The 21,567-nt window shown below is 32.9% G+C and overlaps 1 protein-coding gene across 1 annotated transcript; it reads right to left on the minus strand.

Annotated features, from left to right (window-relative positions):
* Positions 1-441: 441 nt before the first annotated feature.
* LOC144844551 (VWFA and cache domain-containing protein 1-like) lies at positions 442-20,941 on the minus strand. Its single transcript, XM_078701507.1, has 24 exons — positions 20,347-20,941; positions 16,837-16,899; positions 15,040-15,203; positions 14,340-14,446; positions 13,189-13,336; positions 11,711-11,855; positions 10,997-11,132; positions 10,127-10,225; positions 9,587-9,721; positions 8,754-8,911; positions 8,308-8,440; positions 7,508-7,657; positions 7,293-7,413; positions 6,852-7,096; positions 6,178-6,320; positions 5,632-5,729; positions 5,164-5,358; positions 4,547-4,669; positions 4,132-4,231; positions 3,460-3,711; positions 2,799-2,911; positions 2,242-2,501; positions 1,492-1,743; positions 442-1,045 (listed from the first exon to the last, which is right to left on the minus strand). Exons 1-24 carry the CDS (start codon positions 20,662-20,664, stop codon positions 573-575), a joined length of 4,131 nt encoding a protein of 1,376 aa, XP_078557633.1. The 5' UTR covers positions 20,665-20,941; the 3' UTR covers positions 442-572.
* Positions 20,942-21,567: the final 626 nt, after the last annotated feature.

Consider the following 21,567-nt stretch of genomic DNA (forward strand, 5'->3'; position numbering starts at 1 on the left):
TTTAATATTTTATAAAACATTGTTTCATTAAATCATCTGAAATGCAGCACTTTTTGTCTGGATATTTGATAATAAAAATTAGACATGGGTTTAAAATAAGATTAAATGAAAGTTAAAAACAATTTTATAGTTACTATACAATATAAAATAGATTCTAATCCAAAACAGTCAACTCTTACTATTGAACCAAAATAATTTTGTAAAATGTAAATAAACCAAAATATCTTAATTTCATAAAATGAATTAAAAATAAATTAAATGATTCTTTAGATTTTAAATTATTTAAAATGGCAAAAAATGTAGGAACCAAATTGGTGATCATCTTAATAGTAAAGATCATGTCCATGCCATTTGTTTAATTACTTAACATACTTATATTTACATTGAATAATTTTCAAATTTTGGAAACATTTATTATTATTATATTATTGAATTAGACTGTTCAATATTTGTTTTAAGATCCTAAAATTGTCATACCCACTCTCTCCGAATCATAAATATTGGTCCAGCCAAATAAGGAAACAAAATATCAAAAATGTTATTTAATTCAATTGCATTGTCTTTTTTTTTCCTCAAAAAGCAGTATCCACATGGTGCACCTGAACTGGAACCTGTAAAATTGAAGGTGGTAATGACGGTAAAACTGTTTGACCCGGTACAGGATCAATGACCTTTTCTTGACCTTCTACAATATCTTGGCTAGGTACGCTGTGGTATGACCGTGCTTTGTTTCTACGAGATTGTCTTTCACTTGAAACGCGCGGTGGTGGGTTAAGCAATGGTGGTTCTATTAATGAAGTTGACACGGAAGATGCATCATCCGAGAACTCTGCACGGCCATGATAACGGCGACCTCGGTCGTTATACAGCGGTTCTGGTTCCACGTAATGATACTCGCTATCTTCGTGCGGAGTCATTGTGCTGTAACCATGGTCGCTTTCACTTGGTGTAGCGCCATGATGGTGTCTCCATACGTGATGTCTCATACGCTGATGATATGGGCTTGGACGGTCCAGGGCTGCTAATACAATATTTGCATGCATATCTGAAAAAGAAAAATAGTTTATAGATTACTTCCTCATTTTAGGTACACAGTGGAAAAAAAGAATTACTATTAAATGTTTTAGGCTCTGTTTCATTTCCAGATCTGCTCTTAGTGTTTAATGTATGTTCTGAAACTGAGACTTGACAAAATGCAGAGAGTGACCAAGGCCGGCATCCAATTTAATATTTGAACTCTTATTAAAGATACAGATAATTAATTAATAATTTCCAATAAAATAATAAGTTTCCAATAAACATGGTCTGTTGGTATATAGCTGAAAACAATTCATGACAATAACTTTAAAATGGTATAATACAAACAACAAGTTACATACAATCCTACAAAGTATATAATATACTTGGTGAATGCAAGTATTTCCACATGCAAGTAAAAAGGGAATCTAGTGAAAAGAATCTTGTGGAATAAGCAACGAACAGAACACTTACGGCCACCAACAGCACCACCACCTCCTTGTGGTGGATCCATCGGGCTGTCATCTTCTATCTCAGCTTCGTTGTCCTGCGACATACGTACAGACGCATCTTGATAGTTTGCCATTTCTAGTCGTTGCAAACGATGTACATTGTGACGGTAGATGAAAAATGACAAAGCTAACACGACAATGAAGCCCATTAGACCACCGGCCATGGGTCCAACTTGAGCTCCAACGCTGTAGTACTTCTCACTGAAACTTGAATCTGAAATAATGATTTTGTGTGAATTCATTATAAATAATTCAGAAACTATTATGATGGATTTTATATTTGTACAGTTTACTGTACATTCCTTTGGACACCCCTATTAAGCTTGGTTCACACTGCCGCAATGGAAGGACGTAACGTAGTGTAAGTGATTTGACCAATCACAAGCGACGGATTAATTGAACAATGGCTTGTTATTGGTAAACTCGCTTGCGTTGCGTGTACGTCCTTGCGTTGCGTCTCTAGTGGGAAACAGGCTTAAAAGGGACACTTTCCAATAAAATGAACAAAGGAAAATATATATGTTTTAACCCTTTTATGAGACACCCCTATTCATGGGACACCCCATAATAAACACTTTGTAGGAGTTCTACTGTATCTATTTGAACTGATAGCCAAAACATGTGAAAGTAACAGCTGTCAGAAAAAAATGTTGCTGTAAATACAGACTGTGTGTATTATTTATACTAGCATTGTATTTTGAATAAAACCTACATTCTTCATCGCCGTACGGTGATTTTGCTCCTAAGACACCGCCAAAACATTCCCGCTGTGTTGCGCAGTATGGAGCACTAAGCATGGATGACCCGTCTTTATCTATTTCGCACCACTCGCAGTCAATAACCCCAAAACAGTTATCGTAAGTGTTCCTAGCCTTGCAGTTAGAGTCATAACACTGCGGCAGGTCTTTGGTCAGGCTTGCATCTACTTCTGGTAAGATGACTGGTTCTTCTGGACAATGGCAGCTTGGTTTCCTTAAAAATATTAAAGAAATACATTAAAAATAAACCGAAACTGATGTTGCCTTATACACCAAAGTTTATGAAGAACGGAATGTAACATCAATGCATGCGCAACGACCATTTGAATATAAAGTAATGAAGATTTCAACAGTGCAGATTTCTGATTTCTGCAAATCTTTATTACGTATGTGTGGTCATAGGTTTAAGAATCTGTATTAGATACAGATTCTTTTTATTATCCAATATAATGGAAATTACAGATTCATCTTTTTGTGGAGACAATTTAAAATAAAACACCTGTTCACTTACTTATCCTCATGCTTTATACTACCGCGACACTGGTCTACACTAAGGTTGCATTCACATGGACACTCGCATTCCGTCTGCTCCATACGATGACAATTCAGACAAACTCTATCCACCTAAAATAAAAGAGAAATAAATCCTGATTCTAAGGTTTTGTTCCGTTGAAACTAAATTACAAGTAAATAGTTTTATAATTGTTTTAATGTAAACAGCCTCTAAAGATAGTTCTTCTTTGTATTGTATTTTGTTTTTTATGAGGCTCCCTTGTGATCAGCCTCAGCTAAATGTACCACACCCATTAAAGGCGGTTGAAATAAATCAAATACCTGAATGGGAAAGAGATCTATGTACAGGTTATTTCCAATCCTAAACCAGTATTAATTTTATAATTTACAACATACGAGAGGTTGACCATTCAAGGTTGCAACATAACAACATAACAAATGAATATCGCGGCTTAAACATTACTTTATCTACAAACTATGTGTGATAAATATTGTAATACATCAATGACTATTATGATGGTATAGAAGTTCAGTTTTATTTTTTATATGCACAAAAAGAAACAACACAGTGGAGGCAAATTGATCTCCTTCGTAGAGCAGCTCTTTAAACTAATTATCAATTATGCACTCTTACAAAAATAGAAAAATATATAACTTACAGTGCTACAAGGGCAAAAAGTTGTAATCATATCACAAGTTTCATTCACAATTCCCACAAACGCATTGGTTCCTGGGATGTTGACAATCTTATACTTTTGGCAGTGATCTTTATGCAGAAGGTTTGATAGTAAACCAGTCCAACTGGTGTTGAACTCGTACAGACGCTGGATAGTAGCATCTGGATAGCTGTTGCAAGACTTCTTCTTCACAAAGCCCTGATGATTCAGAATATCATTGGCAACTAGTGGTTCCTGCAAGAAAAGAAGCAATAAAATGGTGTAAATAAAATATGCCTGGGGTTGGGGCAGGCCAAGAAGGATTACACTTGTAAGTATAAATATAACAAGGCATTTTATTAGAATCTATACAGTCTTTAATTTGAGCTCAGACACTACACTTATATTCTGCGTGCTAAAGAGGAGACAGGGTTGGGGACTTTCCAGCATCAGGAGACTGGACGTTTTACTGGGTAAGACAAGGAGAACCAGTTAAAACTGGACAAGATGTTGAATTGAGATGGTGAGGGAATGGAAAATCATTATTACGCCAACTCTCTCAACTCTCAGAAAGTCACAATTTCCACTAGTTGTGCTCAGGGCATAGACTTAAGTTTTTCAGAAAATGCCCAAGCACCTTGCAGTGTCAGGAAGAATTGTAAATTGTTGGCATACCTTGTGGGTGATATGTTGCTTCTCAATCGGTCCTTTACCAGCTGGTTCTACAAGACTAGGATGTGCTATCAGGTAGCCTGCATCATCTATCATAAAACACCTACAAAAGAAATCCATCATAATACGTACAACTTTATTTGTATGTGGGTTTACTACACATTACATTCTATTGGTTTTAAATAGCTGACATTTCTTTGTTTACACTGAATTTCTATTTAAAAATTTGTATTTGGTCAGTAGATCATATTGTCAGTGACATCACAAATAGCACAAACGTTTAAACCATAAATTATTGTACAATCTTTTAATTACTGTACACACAACATTAATGTCATTTTGGAAATACGAGATGAAATGTAAAGACATTTATTACTACTGTTTATTACAATGAAAACTTAAAAACATTTTTACTTACCTAACCGTTGAATGTCTACACATGGGTAATGTATCAAGAAGCAGTTTGTAAAAGTATCGAATAGTGAAATCAATACCAACCACAGCCACTACACGGTCACTTGGGTCATGTAAACCGGTTGAACTAATAAGGGATAAAAACAAACAAAACTATTACATTTGGGGATCATTTTGGTTTCTTTTCAACCGGTTTATGCAATTATTTGGCTAGTCTTTTTTGTTAATCATACACACTGTTATTGTGCAGTCATAAACTACATTAAAACAAAGTAAAATCATACGTTATTGCAGTAAAATATGTAGTTACTGCAGTAAAATAATTCTGACATGATCCCTTAGTGTTAAGTAAAGCTCAGTCTACACTATCAAACTAGTTTGACAAAAAAAGTATGATATGTCCAATTATGGTAGTGATATGCTTAAATATGGTAGTAATATGACATCATCATGTCCATATATGGGCACATCACATTTTTTTGTCACATAAAGTTTGATAGTGTAGATAGAGCTTAAGTAAATAGTCTCTTATATGAAACTGTAGATATTTATCTGACTGGCTTTTCCCCATTTTCTAATCGAACATTAATGAATGTAAATTAACAGAAATAAATCACATACCTGCCCTCAAAGAGAACATGGCTAATGGTGACCACATAACCCCCTCCTCCAACATCCAAGTAAGGGGAGGATACAGTAACCAGTCCAGGGTTATCTATGGCACGCACGTACCAACTTCTCTGCGATGGTTCATAATCTTTGTCAAGCAGTGTTCCAGGGTACATGCGCAGAACACCAGAAAGAGTGACAAGGTACCTTGAAGATTGATAAAAAATGAATCAGTGAAAAAAATAAGAAAATATTCTTATACAAATACATTTGTCGTGGGGCGTTACTCTTTCTACACTATCAAACTAGTTTGACAAAAAAAGTGTGATATGCCCACATATGGTAGTGATATGACATCATCATGCCCATATATGGGCACATCACATTAAGTTTGATAGTGTAGACAGAGCTTTAGACCATTATAAACCTGCATACCCAATTGAAGGACTTGTATTTCGATATTAATAATTAATAACTTACCTTCGAACAATATAGTCATTTAACTTGCTATTGTGAATTTGATTCATCCAAAACTTATCAATACTTTTAGTTGCACGGACATCATTTTTAATAGTAAGCTACAAAAAATGCATTACAAAAAAAAACAAATATGTAAAACTAAGCAAACATTTATAAAGTTGTAACATTATTGTAAGGAAAACACAGCTTTTCAGGGTTTTTTTAACTTAAATCATTATATAGTAACAAAATTCATTATTAAGCATATTTTAAGGCTCAAAGCCTTTGTGCCCAAATATATGATATGACATCACATTTTGTTGTCACATAAAGATTGATAGTGTAGACAGAGCTTTACATTATTGTTTTTTGAACTTTAAATTATTATATATAGTAAGATTTTTTTTTCTGTATCTAATTAAGCAGAATATTCTCAAAAATTAAATTTCAAAATTATATTTGTTTACAGTTTGCTTTTATCAAAAAACATAAAATTTCATACATAAATATGTTAGAAATTAAAGTACAAAAGTAAACTAATGGGAAGTACTACTTAAGTATGCTTACCTTAATTCCTGGATTTGAGATAAGCATTGTATAGTCATTTAAGTAGGCAATGTATCCCTGTACAACACGTTTAGTCTCATCTTGACTTATGTGCTGATATGGTGAAATAAAGCTACTGGATGCCAACATCAATGTTCCAGAGGCTGTAAAATAACACATTAGTTATATTATCATTTCAATGTTTACCTTTTCTTTAGGCGCGCGAGAGGCCGAGCAGTTAAGACAGTGGAACCAAAATTACGTAGCCATAACATCGGCAAGGTTTCGACTCGCTCCATGGTTCTGGTGGTAGAACAAGTCTTCTCGGATAAGGACTATAAACCGTAGGTCCAGTGTACACATCTACTGTAGCTCATGGGCACTTTAAACAACCTAGTACATCTTTTGAGACGAGTAGGGGGTTACCCAGCCACTGATCATAACTGGGCCCTCTGGGAGACCAGTCTTTGACTGAAGAGGTTACCCAGTATAAATAAATAATAATAAATAGGCCTAGGAAATTTGAAATCCCTTATTCAGACAGTTGATAAATAGTTCCATTTTTATGATCCATACAATATGAAAAGGTGACACTTTCTCATAAAAACAACAAGGAGACATATTTATTTTAACACTATAACTACCACACAGAAAACTGTGTTGGGTCTGAAGGTTCTGCTGGAATGAAAATTTACCTTTTGTTCCCAACTGCTTAAGGTGCATACACATATCCTTATTTGGAAGCAGATCCAGCCTGTGATACAAGGTACTACCATCACTTGATGTCATCCTCATGTGTTGTAAGCGACGCATTTTATTGTTATCAACCAACTTAACAAGACCGATAGAATATGGCGTGTCCGGTACAGGTGACCAACTGTACTTGACCTCAACTGTACTGTTTACTGACCGTTGCAAAACAACCTGGCCTTTCTTTCGGCTGTAAAACATTAAAATATATATAATATAGTTAACAATCCTTTAAACCATAGAGGTTTGCAGATTTAAATTGGTGACTGTTTGTTCTGTAAATGATACAGTAAATGTTGAAATATGACCAACATGTTAGTGAACAATTAATAATAATTACCAGGCTCATTAAAAACTTTAATTTAGGTTTAAATTAATTCACATACCTGATCATTGATTTTCGAACTGTCTGAAATCCAGGAGATTGCTCCAGTAATGAGATATCAACGAACGATGGCGTCCTTACAAACAATGGGCGTGGAAGTGATGGATGACTCAATGCATTACCTGTAAAACATACATGAAACATATACTGAGATACTGATTACTATGTAAAAAACACTTTCGATTTATCTCAAATTGAAATGAATTGGACTCTTACCGTTTTTGTCCACAAGAAATGCGTATGCGACTTCACCTCCTTGGTAGTAAGTAATGTCTTCTAACAGGTCACCCACACTAACATCAATACCAACCACACCAATCAACTCTTGGTTATAGAAGCAGGGTTTAGTAACACTGATCATATATCCTATAATTTAAAAAACAAATATGGTCGTTGTTTATTGATAAATGTATAACAACTACAAATTAAGAGATGTTTACTATATAACTTTAATTTAAAATTTAATGACAAAAAAGACTTTTCGAAACCATCATAGAACCATTCTCAAGAACAAATGAGTAAAATGAATAACTTAATAAAATAAAATACAAAGCACCAAAGGGTGACAGGAAATACTGTCAAAAAATTACTGGTAACAAAGATTGAAAAGATAGGCTCTAGTTAATAATTAAACAATTTTGCTTTGATCGAGTCATTTTGTTTGACGGTTTCAACTCTTTTATCAACTGGTACTATCATCTACAAAGACTACCAGATACTACACCTGCAAAATTAGCTGTAGAGAGATAACAGGAAAGGTAAAAGACCTTAAAAATTATACAGGATGACTTGGAAACAGTGTTAAATTACACTGGATCACTTGAGACACACCCGGCCCACGACAGAAATAAATGACACAAAATAGTAGAACACGCTATGTCTAACGATGATAAAGTGTGTTAATACAATTGTCTAATAAATTATTAAGTTTACATTATTAGGTTTGCCATCAATTTCATGTATAAAGTTAACCTTTTTTTTTAAATGCACATAGTAACTATGTTGTGATAACTCACCTTCACCAATTGGATCCATGTAAGGCAGAGAGAATGTGGCTTCTGATTGGACGGCTAACGGGAGGTTGATGTAGAATCGACCAATTGTAGATGGTAGATTACTCATTGGATTCAAAACTGTCATAGCTCCTTTCTATAACAAAAACAAAAATTAAATTTATTTCAGGCTTCTGTTAGTTTTAAGCTCTGTCTACACCATCAAACTTTATGTGGCAAAAAAATGTGATGTGTCCATATATGGACATGATGATGTCATATCACTACCATATTTAAGCATATCACAACCATATTTGGGCACATCACACTTTTTTTGTCAAACTAGTTTGATAGTGTAGACAGAGTTTTAGAATGATTTTTATTGTGCAAATGACGGACTTTAAAAGAACTCTCTCACACAAAAATATGGAAAATGTGTTATATATTTCAGAGAGAGAAAAAACTTTTACCTGAGCCGGAGGTATTTCAGGTTCTTCCCGATACTTTGGACTTTTGGTTGAATCTGCTGTGGATTGTTTGGTAGCAGTTGATTTGACCGATTCTGGTTTTACATTTTGTTCGGCCAAGTCTCGTAGGAAAGCCAACTCCTCAAGGCCTGTCCGTCCATCTTTGAAAAAAAGAAGCAAAAACTATATATTATATTTTGCTTTTCAATACACAGAAAAAAAAGTGTTTTAAATTTATCTTGCAAAATAGAATGTTCTAATGAATACCACTTTGCTATCAAATGAAGAAAGTTTAAGAATGGGAAATAAACTTTATAGATGAACAAATAATGTGATTACAGTAGGTTCTCTCCATTTGGACCTTCTTATTCAGGGGACACCTCTATTAAGGGGACACTTTTTCATGAAATGAACAAAGTGCATACATTTAAACTCTACATCCAACCCCTATTCAGTGGACACCTCTATTAAGGGGACACTTTTCCATGATAGGAACAAAGTGCATTATATGTTTAACACAATGGCCACCTCTATTAAGGGGATACTTTCCTGTTAAATGAACAAGCAAAAATATATGTTTTAACACAATGGCCAACCCCTATTCAGGGACACCCATTTTTTTAAGAGGACACTTTATTGGATTCTAAAAGTGCACTCTTATACTGTAGCCTACTGTGTATGGTAAAATGTATAAAAAGTATACTGCAGCAGAAATCCAGATCGTAAAATTACAGGCAAGTATGTAAAGCATCAAGTTTCAGTGGACTTATTTTCACCAGGTAGGTGACTGGTACATAAAATATATTTTATGGACAATCGTAAATCGTGTCGTTTACCTTCAATCAATGCATAGGTCATAATGACGACCCTATTGTTTATCTGTGCGTTTTCATCTACCACTGTCTTCACGACCTTTCTAGCCTCATCTTTACCAGATGTATTTCCAGAGCTGATGTAAACTATTATAGAATCTATTCATAAAAAAAAATTTAATTTGTTCAAATGTTTGAATTGCATTATGGATAATAATGTATGCATTTTATAAAAGTGATTACCACATACAACCTTAAAGATGTATTGTCTCAAAACCATGAAAAAAAATAAATAAATTTTGAATATTCCATTTTTATTAAAATGAACAAAAATAATGATTTTACTTAAAAAGACAAAAAAAATGGTTACATTTATCCAAAAAGCTAATTTTTTTTTCAATTCAATAAAATGTTCAAAATTACTTTTTCAGGGCGACAATACATCAATTTTTATACTGCAATGTTGAAAAATGTGTTTGGTAATTTTTTGTGTTTTTCAGAAGTTCCTCGCCAGCCAACAAACAATAGTTATCATTAAATTAATCAATAATTTATATCACTTACCAGCTAAAGATACATTGTTATTTAGTGGTTCAACTTCTTGTTTTATCATAGAAAAAGCTTTCTTTAATCCGAGAGTATGATTTGTATTTCCCGATGAATCTGTAAATAAAAAATAAATAATAAAATAATAATGTAAATGGCCTAGTAGTAGTAGCACTCAGGGAGGGATATAGTTAGTATGAAGAACAAAAGGTATGATCACTCTAGTGAAATACTTTCATACAGAAAATTTGGTAAATCTAAGTCTCCTCCCATATCATCCAGACATATACAACTAAATCTCTATCTATACTATCAAACTTTATGTGACAAAAAAATGTGATGTGCCTGTATATGGGTATGATTACTTTATATCACTACCACAATTGGGTATATCACTACAATATTTGGGTATATCACTACCATATTTGGGTATATCACTACCATATTTGGGTATATCACTACCATATTTGGGCACATCACAGGGGTTTTTTTTTGTCAAACTAGTTTAAAGGGTCAAACTACCAAGTATCAAGTACAGTAAAATTGCAAATATTTTATCTGCCACGGAGATAAATGTTTGTTTATCTAGCTACGTACAAGATAATAAAGAAGAAGAAACTAAGAAGAAACTACCTGTTAAGGTCTGTCAACACTATCAAACATTATGTGACAACAGATGTGATGTGACCATAGATGGACATGATGATGGGCATATCACTACCATATTTGGGCACATCACACTTTCAAATTTGTTTGATAGTGTAAACAGATCTTTAGTCCACCAAGACAACAGACACAAGTGCACCTAGCCATCATAGAAATTGAAGATAGTCTAAATCCTGAATGGATACTAGAAAAACTGTTGACGGGTACAATAATAGTACTAACCTGAATCTTTACTAATTGACTTGATAAAATTAATCAATTGCTGTTTGTTTTCTGTGGAAGCTGGAGCCAAACCTTTACCATAACAACTATCTGTTTGACAGGTATCAATTGTGGCGCCCACTGAAACAATTCCGACCTGTATAATAAAAAAACAAAATTAAGATATTTAGGTATGTCTATCATAGTTACATTCAGGTCTATCATAGTTACATTGTGGTCTATCATAGTTACATAGTGGTCTATCATAGTTACATTGTGGTCTATCAGAGTTACATTGTGGTCTATCAGAGTTACATTGTGGTCTATCAGAGTTACACTGTGGTCTATCATAGTTACATTGTGGTCTTTCAGAGTTACATTGTGGTCTATCAGAGTTACATTGTGGTCTATCAGAGTTACATTGTGGTCTATCAGAGTTACACTGCAGTCTATCATAGTTACATTGCGGTCTATCAGAGTTACATTGCGGTTTAGCTTTGTTCTACAAGGTACAGTACAGTACATGAGTTACATTGAAGTTAGATCGGTGTTTAAAACATGAAAGTATATTACTGTAGAGTAACTGATCAGCACTCACTGTGTATATATTTTATTTAGATCAGTTTAAGCTTGCATAGAACAGAGTATTATGTACTTATAGCATCGTGAAAATAAAATTTAACACAATTATTTTCTTTTTCCTAAACTAATAATTGGTATAAATTTTAAACCTACCATATCAAGCTCACTTAGAACACCTAAAGCAACGACTGCCGCTTCCTTGGCCAATCGTAACTGCTCTTTGCTGACCCATGACCCTCGCTCGATAAGAATAACCACCTTCTTCTGTTGAGGGCGCACACTTGATGCATAGACAGGTCTGAAAAATATGAATTAAATTCACACATTCAGTATACACCCATTGTAATTTGTGTTTTTACAACATTTCATTCATTCGTGTTGTCATTTTTAACTGAATTATTTGTAATTTTAAATTAAAATTGAATAAAGTGAAATTGTAATTGCACAATTGAAGATTTATATACTGTATTGACACCCAAATATGGACATTTTAAGTACATATTTCCATAACCAGGACACCTTTTACATGAAGTGAATGATGGGACTAATATTCAGGGGACACCTATATAGTATTAGAAATAGTTGCCAAATCATCATTTTGTTGTATTGTTAAAGCTCTGTCTACACTATCAAACTTTATGTGGACAGGATGATGATGTCATATCGCTGCCATATTTGGGCGTATCAATACCATATTTAGGCACATCACACTTTTTTTGTCAAAACTAGTTTGATAGTGTAGACAGAGCTTACTGTAATACCGTATTTTTTATGTCTAAATCGCCATTACATTTACTTTCAGTTGCAGATTTTTTAATTGCAAACATAAGAAAGATGTACTGTATATAGTAAGAAGAAATATATTCTTTATAACTTAAACATAAAATAACTCAAACCTCTGCTTAAATGTCTAGGTTACAGTAAATGGAGCCTTGATTTTTTATGATCATTTTATGAATGCGAAGTTTAAGTAGTTAAAATAAAGTATAATGAAAAAAAAAATATATGCTTAGATTACTCATCGCATGTAACATAAGATATTTGAAAGTAGTAAATCTGCATCGACGCCACTATTAAAAATGCATTATGAGTAAGCATACAGGTAGGAGGAGTTGCTTCAGGGACAGGTGGTAACACAATGCATGCCTATAGCTATGATGTTCCTGGTGTTTCTTTTACATATTGTTCTTCTGATGTAACATATTTGAAGGATGGAATAATAGTGATAAATGAATTCTTATCTCACAGCCCGTATCAATGAGCTATCATATCATTATATTAAATAAATAGAAAAATGTGCCTTTCTTCAATCTACTATATTTTACTATACATCATGAAAATATACAGTATTAATAAAATATTAATTTTTTTAATAACATTTTTTTTGCATGGATGAATCCAAATGAATGAAACCATTAATAAGTACAAACTGATATTTTAAAATTCTAATCTTTTTTTACAAAAAAAACCAGAATTTATTGCAATTAATGTAATAATAATAACATTGACACATGTTATCTCAGGTTAAATTCAGGACTAGTTGTTTAAAATGTTGAATACTTATTTGATCCATTAAACATTGTGTAAAACAGGATTTTATAAACGATTTATCCCATACTGTATATCCTTACCTACTACGTGCATCCCAGCTGTCTTCACAAGACATTCCAAACCTATTATTAGTAAATCCTGTGGAGGGGTAAAGGACATGAACACCTTCCTCAGAACTCCAATATTGCCACTTTATTAGATGACACTCTTTCATTGTCTTTCTAAAAACTGTAAAAAATAATAAAAGATCAAATTTAACGAATGTAATGTAACAAATTGCAATAACAAAAAAATGTTTTTATTAACCATTTAATTTATGCATACAGTAAAACTCTTTTGTGACACACCTATTCATGGGACACCAATACAAACAAGGGCAATTTGTTTAACAAAAAAACTATTTTAGAGGACATCCCTATTAAGGGGACACATTATTGTGTCACTCATTAAGGTGTGTCCCCTTAATAGGGGTTCTACTGTAAAGCTACACTATCAAATTTTATGTGACAAAAAAATGTGCCCATATATGGACATGATGATATATCAATATCATATTTGGGCATATCACTACCATATTTGGGCACATCACCCAAACTTGTTTGATAGTGTAGGCAGAGCTTAACATACTTAATTATCGCTATCATTCAATGATCATTGCATGGATTGAAGCAAATCATTGTGATTATCATTGCTATAACTGCATACACATTATTCATTCATGTTGATGTATAATCTCATAAATAACCTGCAGGAAGACTTGAATGATTTATGCTAAAAATATGGTTAATCAATCATTAACAATCAATTTCTATAAATTATACAAAATTTTAATAATCTGAGAATTACTATGTTACATGTACATTTTGCAAAATCATTTTATACATTATTATACTGTTAAGAGAAAGAATTATAATTTGTAATGCAATGTAATGCGAGTATTTAAAGGATAACATACAGTAATGTGGGATTAACTGTGTAATGTATTTAATAATCAATCACAAATAACATACACAAACGTTTATTCTATAACATAATTTTACTGTACTGTAATTGCCAATTAATGTTATAGTACAGCCAATTTAAAAACAAAATAAAAAACAGTATTTTAATTTCAATATAAACTTGAAAGCTTTTTTAATATCGATGTTTTCTTTATCTTATAATCTTTTGCCCTTTAATAAGTAATTGCCAATTGAGACTATATGAATGACTTGATATCTTGTTGACTTACTTTGCGTCAGATTGTTGACTGGATTAAATGCACTCGACGTCACAACTGGTGAAAGACGATCGCAAGCACTGTCCTTTGAAATGTCACACTGAAATACATTATCATAACTGTAGAAAAAAAACGAGGAAACATCATATTTAAAAACAATCTGAACTAAGATTATTTAATTTTAAAAAGGGTCTTTTCACACCTGTTCCGGCAAATCAAACGTCAATGTTTTGTTTTCACAACGCTTCACATGGCTATGTGCAAATCAATATGCGTGTAGCTGCGTGAAAACGAAACACTAACATTTGATTTGTCGGCGCTGGATTGCAACCGTGCTGGTCAGGTGTAAGTAATAGACGCTTGACCTCTGCCAGCCTTACACAGGCTGGGCTGTCTTTCTTTCCATTAGGAGCTTCTTGCAAAAACAGTAGTTATTGTTAATTTATTAATCCTAAGAAATATACATTCACAGTAGTTTAACTTCTGAATTTCACATATTTTCAGAAGCTATTTCAATGCAGACGAATCTATAAATTTATTAAATCATGATATTCATAGACTACTACTATACAGTAGGTACAGTAAGAACACGTACCACTACTATTAGCAGTGACAATTAAACACTTTTGTATTTCCACTGTAATTTGCACATAACCGAAAAACATTTCTTTTAGGTTTTTTACCAACTCATTGGCATTGTTACTAGGCTTACCTTAATGATTGTGTCTGCAGCTTACAGCAACTCTGGCGGGCTGCAATTGGCTGCGTACGGTGTGACTGTGCTCGGTGGGCTTGGTATAACTTCTCAACATTATTTTTATTATAATCCAGCTGTTTTAGATATTTTACTAGTTTCATCCCAACCTTCAATGTCAGCTGAAGAAATAAACGAATAAATGAATTGATTAATTCTTTTTTCACCCCGATATTTACTGTAACCAATGAACCAAAACATGAGAATGATGGTTCATAATTCTTAGTAAAAAAAAAATTGCTATAAAACTAATGAAGTAGAAAATTCAACTCTTTGAATCACCCTTTTGATTTCTCCAGGAGCCCCCGAAATGTCATCTAATCTCGCAATCTTCTGAAATATTAAACAATCTCCCAAATTTTGGTTTACCGTCTTTTAGAAAAAGAATGTTTATTTACATTACTGTATAATACATTTGCTTAGTTGCTAAATAGTGCAACACACTCAGGTAAACATTGATTGATAAATATTTTGTGATGATGTAAAAGTAATATAGAGGTCGTAAGCGACACAAAACATCCGTGCCAAGTACTGTAGCCTATGAATACAATCTGTGCTAGTAAAATGCATCAAATCTCAAATTGTTAGATTGGGGATTCGAACGTCTGTGAAACTAACATTTTCTTTATTTGGCATTACATTCTCATTTTAATCATCTTTGAATAATTCTGTTTTCCTTAACAGTGGTACTGTACTGTAGTAACAGAACCGTACTGACCTCATATCACATTCACTCTCATTGGTGACTCACTATTATGATTATTGATTAAATTTTATAGTTTTGTGTTAAAGGAATGTGCTGTAAAAATAACAATTCAATATTAACATTTGAATTGGCCAGTGAAATGCCTAGGGTTAGCCTAGCATGCCAATGGAGAAATTTGAACGATAATTAATAATAAAAACAAATGGAACAGCAAGCTGCTAAGCCTACTGATTTATGCAGTTCAGACAGGGTCATTTGTATAGGGTAGAGGTACTGTACAAGTTAAGCCTGCGATGGTTTACAGATGCCTGACCACCACTTCTTCAGGCTGGGATACTGTACCATACTACAATTGCCAGTACTGTAAAGTTCAATATGATAGCTCTCCTCTATGGTTGTTGTTGTTGTCTTTACTGCCTTAGGCTAGCCTGACAGAAGCCTTGAAATGTGTGGTTCTAAAACAGGTTGATTTTATTACCTTAGGCCTACAGGTAACAAACAGTCAACAGTGTTTGGATGTCACCCAAAGGCCCAGGTTTATTTTATTACCCTAGGCCGCATAATTATACAATTTTCATAAACCTGTACCAAGGACTGCATCTTTTGTTAAAATGTAAAACACAAAATAAATTTAAAGTCTGTTAATTTATTCTCTCTTTTAAATAAATACAATACAGTAATTATCTCCTAGGGTTGTACTGTAGTTTCAACCACAAACTTCATACTAAACTAAGAAATTAAAATGATTCCAGTGACCTTTAGCCTTCCTAATAGTAATACTATTTGTCAATTAGCATTATAGATTTATGTGTGCTAATGCATATTGTAGAGGGAACTGCTATACAATCAAACAGATTAAACAGGGTGTATTTCTCTGCACACAATGCATGAATGCCAATTATGCTCTATTTTGAACAGAGTCATTTAAAGAAATTAACTCAACAATTAACCAACTTTGTAGTTCTATCCGTTACACTCCATTTTGATGAAATGTAAATTAAATGAAAATGATATTTTCGGATTCAGTAGCACAATGTATTAAAACTCACCTGCTGTACTTCTGACGAGTCCGAAGAAGCTTCATCAACGTATTCCACAGAATCATAAACTCTCTGAAAAATACATTTAGTTTAGCTATTAAATTATTGGCAAATAACTATAATTAATTAATAAATTTATTAGTAGAGAGCAAAAGAGGGTTTGATCATTATATACTATTTTATAACGGCCACAAATTGAGGATAACTCTAACTTTATTTCTTCTTTCTTATTTTGTACTGTATACTATTTAATTTGAAATAATTAAATTATTATCTAAAAAATCTCTAGATAAAATGTTTTGATGTTTTACTACAGTACTGTATACTGTAGGCACTGTAACCATGGACCTATATTTACATAATTTATATAGGTCCATGCTGTAACCAACATGTTAATACCCAAGATAAGTGATAACAATTAACATGCATAGATTTAATAAACATGATGTTTTAACAGCAGAACTTACTACACTTATGTAAAGGTACTTATTATTGGTTTCAAAGTCCAGATTCGGTACGCTACGGTACATTTTGACATTATTACAGTCAAGTACACTACTGCTGTATACTGTAGATTACTGTACCAAAGTACAAATAATGAATTCATATTGTGGAAAAGATAGAATACTTTCATGTGGTGAAAGATTGATGGTCTATTTAATGAGGCAGGGCTGAGTAGAGCTGTTAATTAGAGCAGGAGAATACAGTAATAGAAGCTGAGCCAGTATTCATTAGTCATTATCTACAGTACATGACATACAGTATGTACAATACATTTTGTTTTTTCACACCAGCCTCACATTGCCTACAATTTTAAATTGGTATCCCAAACCAACAGAATCTGGCATGCTGTTCTAAGTCCCTATTTCTGCTTCTACAAAAAAATATCAACCGTTTAATAGCGTGTGAATAAATTAACCACAATTCTTGATAGCAAAAACAGAACAAAATCTTTAATAACCTGTTAAATAAAAAATGGCAGAGTGAAAATAACCCATAACCTGTATTGCTCTGAAACTTTTATCTGCAACGCAAAATAATGATTACTATATTTACCGCTGTAGTCGATAGCTTTAGTACACGTTGAATGTTTGACGGCCTGAATGCATTGCATCTTGGGTAATCAGTCATCAGTAGGGATTTTTTTGATTTAAATGGTTTATTCGGCACTATGCAGCAGAAACGGGCACTAGTAACCCAAATACTGGGCATCGGCCCATATTGCACCATGGACACAGAGTTAATGGACTGAACATTCAACTCCTGTAGTAATGTGATTATTGCAAAGTGTTAACTCTGAGCCGTCAGTAAATTAAAGAATCAATATCAATTTAAATCACAGAATCTTATTAACCACTGAATGAATCCGAAATGATCAAAATAAAATGTTTCCTCACTTTTCCAACTGAAGAACAATGTACAGTATCTAGAAATTAAATAAAAACTTAAAATAAAGCATGGCATACAAATAAAATAGGCCATTTTGCAATTTTTTAGCAATTGAAAATGGCATATTCAACAGCAATTGTTTTTTTTTTAATAATTTTTTTCAGTGGTATCTGCTGGTTTCAGAATGTACCATTAAGACAAGCACACTTCCATTATTACTGTGTATATTAGCATTTTTTAACATTTTTAACTGGTGTATTTTTTTTGTGTTTAAATGTAGACAACAAGATAAACCGTAATGCAAACTTTGATAGACTGCAATATTAATAATTCAGTACAGAAATCCTCAAGTACAGTAAACATAGCTTCTGTATTTTAAGTAAATAAAACTGGAATGGAATCTGGAAATATTATTAACACCATATCAAATAATGGACTGTCATCACATATCAACAGTACAACACATGGAAGACAACCTTCAATTTCCACAATACAGTTAAGCAGTAAAAACGATGTACCGTACATGTACCTGTTTTTCTAAAAAGTTATTCACTTGAATCATAGGAAAAAACCCCAAAAAACCGTCACAGTTTAGGGGAAAATGGCAAAATCAGCACTGTGGTCAAATTACTGTACAAGAGTTGTCATAAACCATACTGTACTGTAGATTATCTGATAAAACTCTAGAAAGTAGGAAGCCTTTTGCCATTTTTTCCCTGACTGGTCAATACATTTAACCAAAAACCTATTGTCTGACAGACAATATTTTGCTTTAAATTAAAGTTTTTTTCAGGTAAAAAATAATGTTGTTTGACCCAGTTTTTGATCAAAGTGTATTTCTATGTGACATGAAAATGGCATTTTAACTACAAACATTTTCAACATCATTTTGTCATGTTACATTAACCGTATGTATTAAGGTACTGTAGTCATGTCTGTGGGTTCTCTTCTGTCTTGGAATTCTTTTGTAAATTTAATAACACTGTTGTAAAAAAGTAAAGTCTTTGTCACAATTCTGTACAATACTAAAGCCATGGATTTGCTTAAGCCTGGTCATTGTAATGCTTATTATTGTTATGTAACACCCCTTTGTGAATTGAATGTATTGCACAGCTTTCACTATTAACATAGAAAGAGTATTATTTAATGAACAATGCACTGGGAATGAGTGCTTTTCCTTGTAATGCTCCAATACATTTTATTACGTCTGCCAGTGCCACAAGTTTGACCACATTAATTCCAACGCATTCTAAGAATGTTATCCCTGTGCGCGTTGTGTATAGTACATAGACTAAATTAAATTGTTGTTGCAGGAGGACCTGGATCACAATTCTGCATCCATTTATACTTTTTACCAATGGTGGAATTCGCAACTCCATGATTGCTGCTCATTTTATTTGCATCTGCTTAATGCATGGTTTGTTACTAATGATATTACATGTATTAAAAGTTTAAAATTAAAAACATTGAATGTCCTATAAATAGAGAAATGTCTATAGTTTCTACAGTAGTACAGTAGAATAACATGGTTAAACCTTTAGATCTACTGTACCAGGTTATATTTCTGAACTAAATTTTACTGCCATGTACTGTAAAATAATGATGATATTTCACAAGGGTTCCCAAATAAAACATAAACTGTAAGTTAACAACAAACACTATACTGTACAGTCAACTCTCCCAATATTGGACTAACCAGAAACGCAGACTTTTCTCAGAAGGTCCGAAATTCTCTTTCTAAATTAATACATTCTGAATACAGACTTTCAGATTCAAGACGTATTAGGTCAGCCCAAAGGGTTTCGGGTATTGGGAGATGAGAGATATACAAAATAAATGAAAAAAAGAAAGAGAAAAACAAAACAAAATACTGAATATTGAAGTGTTTATGATAGCAGTAAGTAAGCACAGTAATAAATATTCTACTATCTTTATAAACAGGAACTAGCAACCATAGTTGGTTTGGGACCGACTACTACTACTGGAACAAAAAAATGAATGATTTATCCTAGGATGTATAATATCATGTATTCATTACTTAGGCCTAATAATATTATAAAATGGACCTATTTATATGAATGGAGAGGTGGTCATTTTATTCAAAGGAAAAACTATTTTAAACCAACCTACCTGCATTGATGTATATGCTAACTCAGTATCAACAATATCCCTAAATTGGTTGGCTAAAACTCCAGCTTCTGTTATCAATTTCATTGAGATTTCAGCATTCGAAATGTCACCTTTATTTATATTTTCGTTTTTTGAATTCCTACCACCACCACCGCCCAAATTCTGATAAATATCGTGTCCTAAATGAATTGAATAACTAGACATGCTAGAATTATTCAACTGATTAGATTTCTTTGCTTGATCAGAAGTAGTAAGAATGAACATACAAGAAGTTAACAACAAACTCCTCGTAAACATATTTAGCCTCATCGCCGCCATCTTTAACTTTCTTATTGAGTTGACACTACCCTGCAGCACCGCTCACACACTGCATGCAATTAGGCTAGTTTTTGTTCTTAAGCAAGTGTGTGTGAGGCTAGGCTAAGTTACTTCTACAAACAAATCCTGTCTTTTCCATCGTCGAATTCAATACGCCATTTCATCAGAATACACCTATATGAATAAATGAACAATTAAGACAATCATCTATTCCATCAATTCCTCTATTTTTTTTGTTAAAAAACAAGTTACATTCCAAAAAAAACTCTACCTTCCATCGATGATGCTTCTTGTATCGTGTGTTTACTTAATTTTTACTTAACTCGAGAGGGCGACATTACAACATTTGGGGCAGAGCCATATATATAAAGAGTTACGACATTGAAAATTAGAAGCCATTTTTGTGTCAAAGAATTCGCACGCTGAGGGCGCGCGCGTCTATTTTGTATAGCGTTTTCCTGTAGTTCATGCATTATTTTCAGATTTTTTTGTCTATGAAATAACACTTATATTCCGTTTTTATTTTAGTAATTAATTTGATTAATGGTATTAATTTGGAAACATATATATATTGTGTCTATAATAACAAAAGAATAAATGCTAGGGCCTACATGCAAGTCAGGATACGGTACATCAAAGCATGAACCAATACAAAAAACACACAAATTCACTCCTCTTTTTATACAGTATATGGCTCTCTCTCTGTGTGTTTTTGACAACTTTCAGAGACTCGTTCATCATTTCATTTGTAATAATTTGCCTTTATTATTTTATTATTGTTCATACCCTATTCAATATATTAACAAATAAATCCTCGACACTTTATTATTTTATTTAGTCATCAAAGCATGCATTATGAATTGAAAATATTACATAATTGTTATTAACAGGACGTAGTTATGG

Source organism: Antedon bifida, chromosome 6 (genome assembly GCF_963402885.1).
Source record: "Antedon bifida chromosome 6, ecAntBifi1.1, whole genome shotgun sequence".
Classification (NCBI taxonomy): Eukaryota; Metazoa; Echinodermata; class Crinoidea; order Comatulida; family Antedonidae; genus Antedon; species Antedon bifida.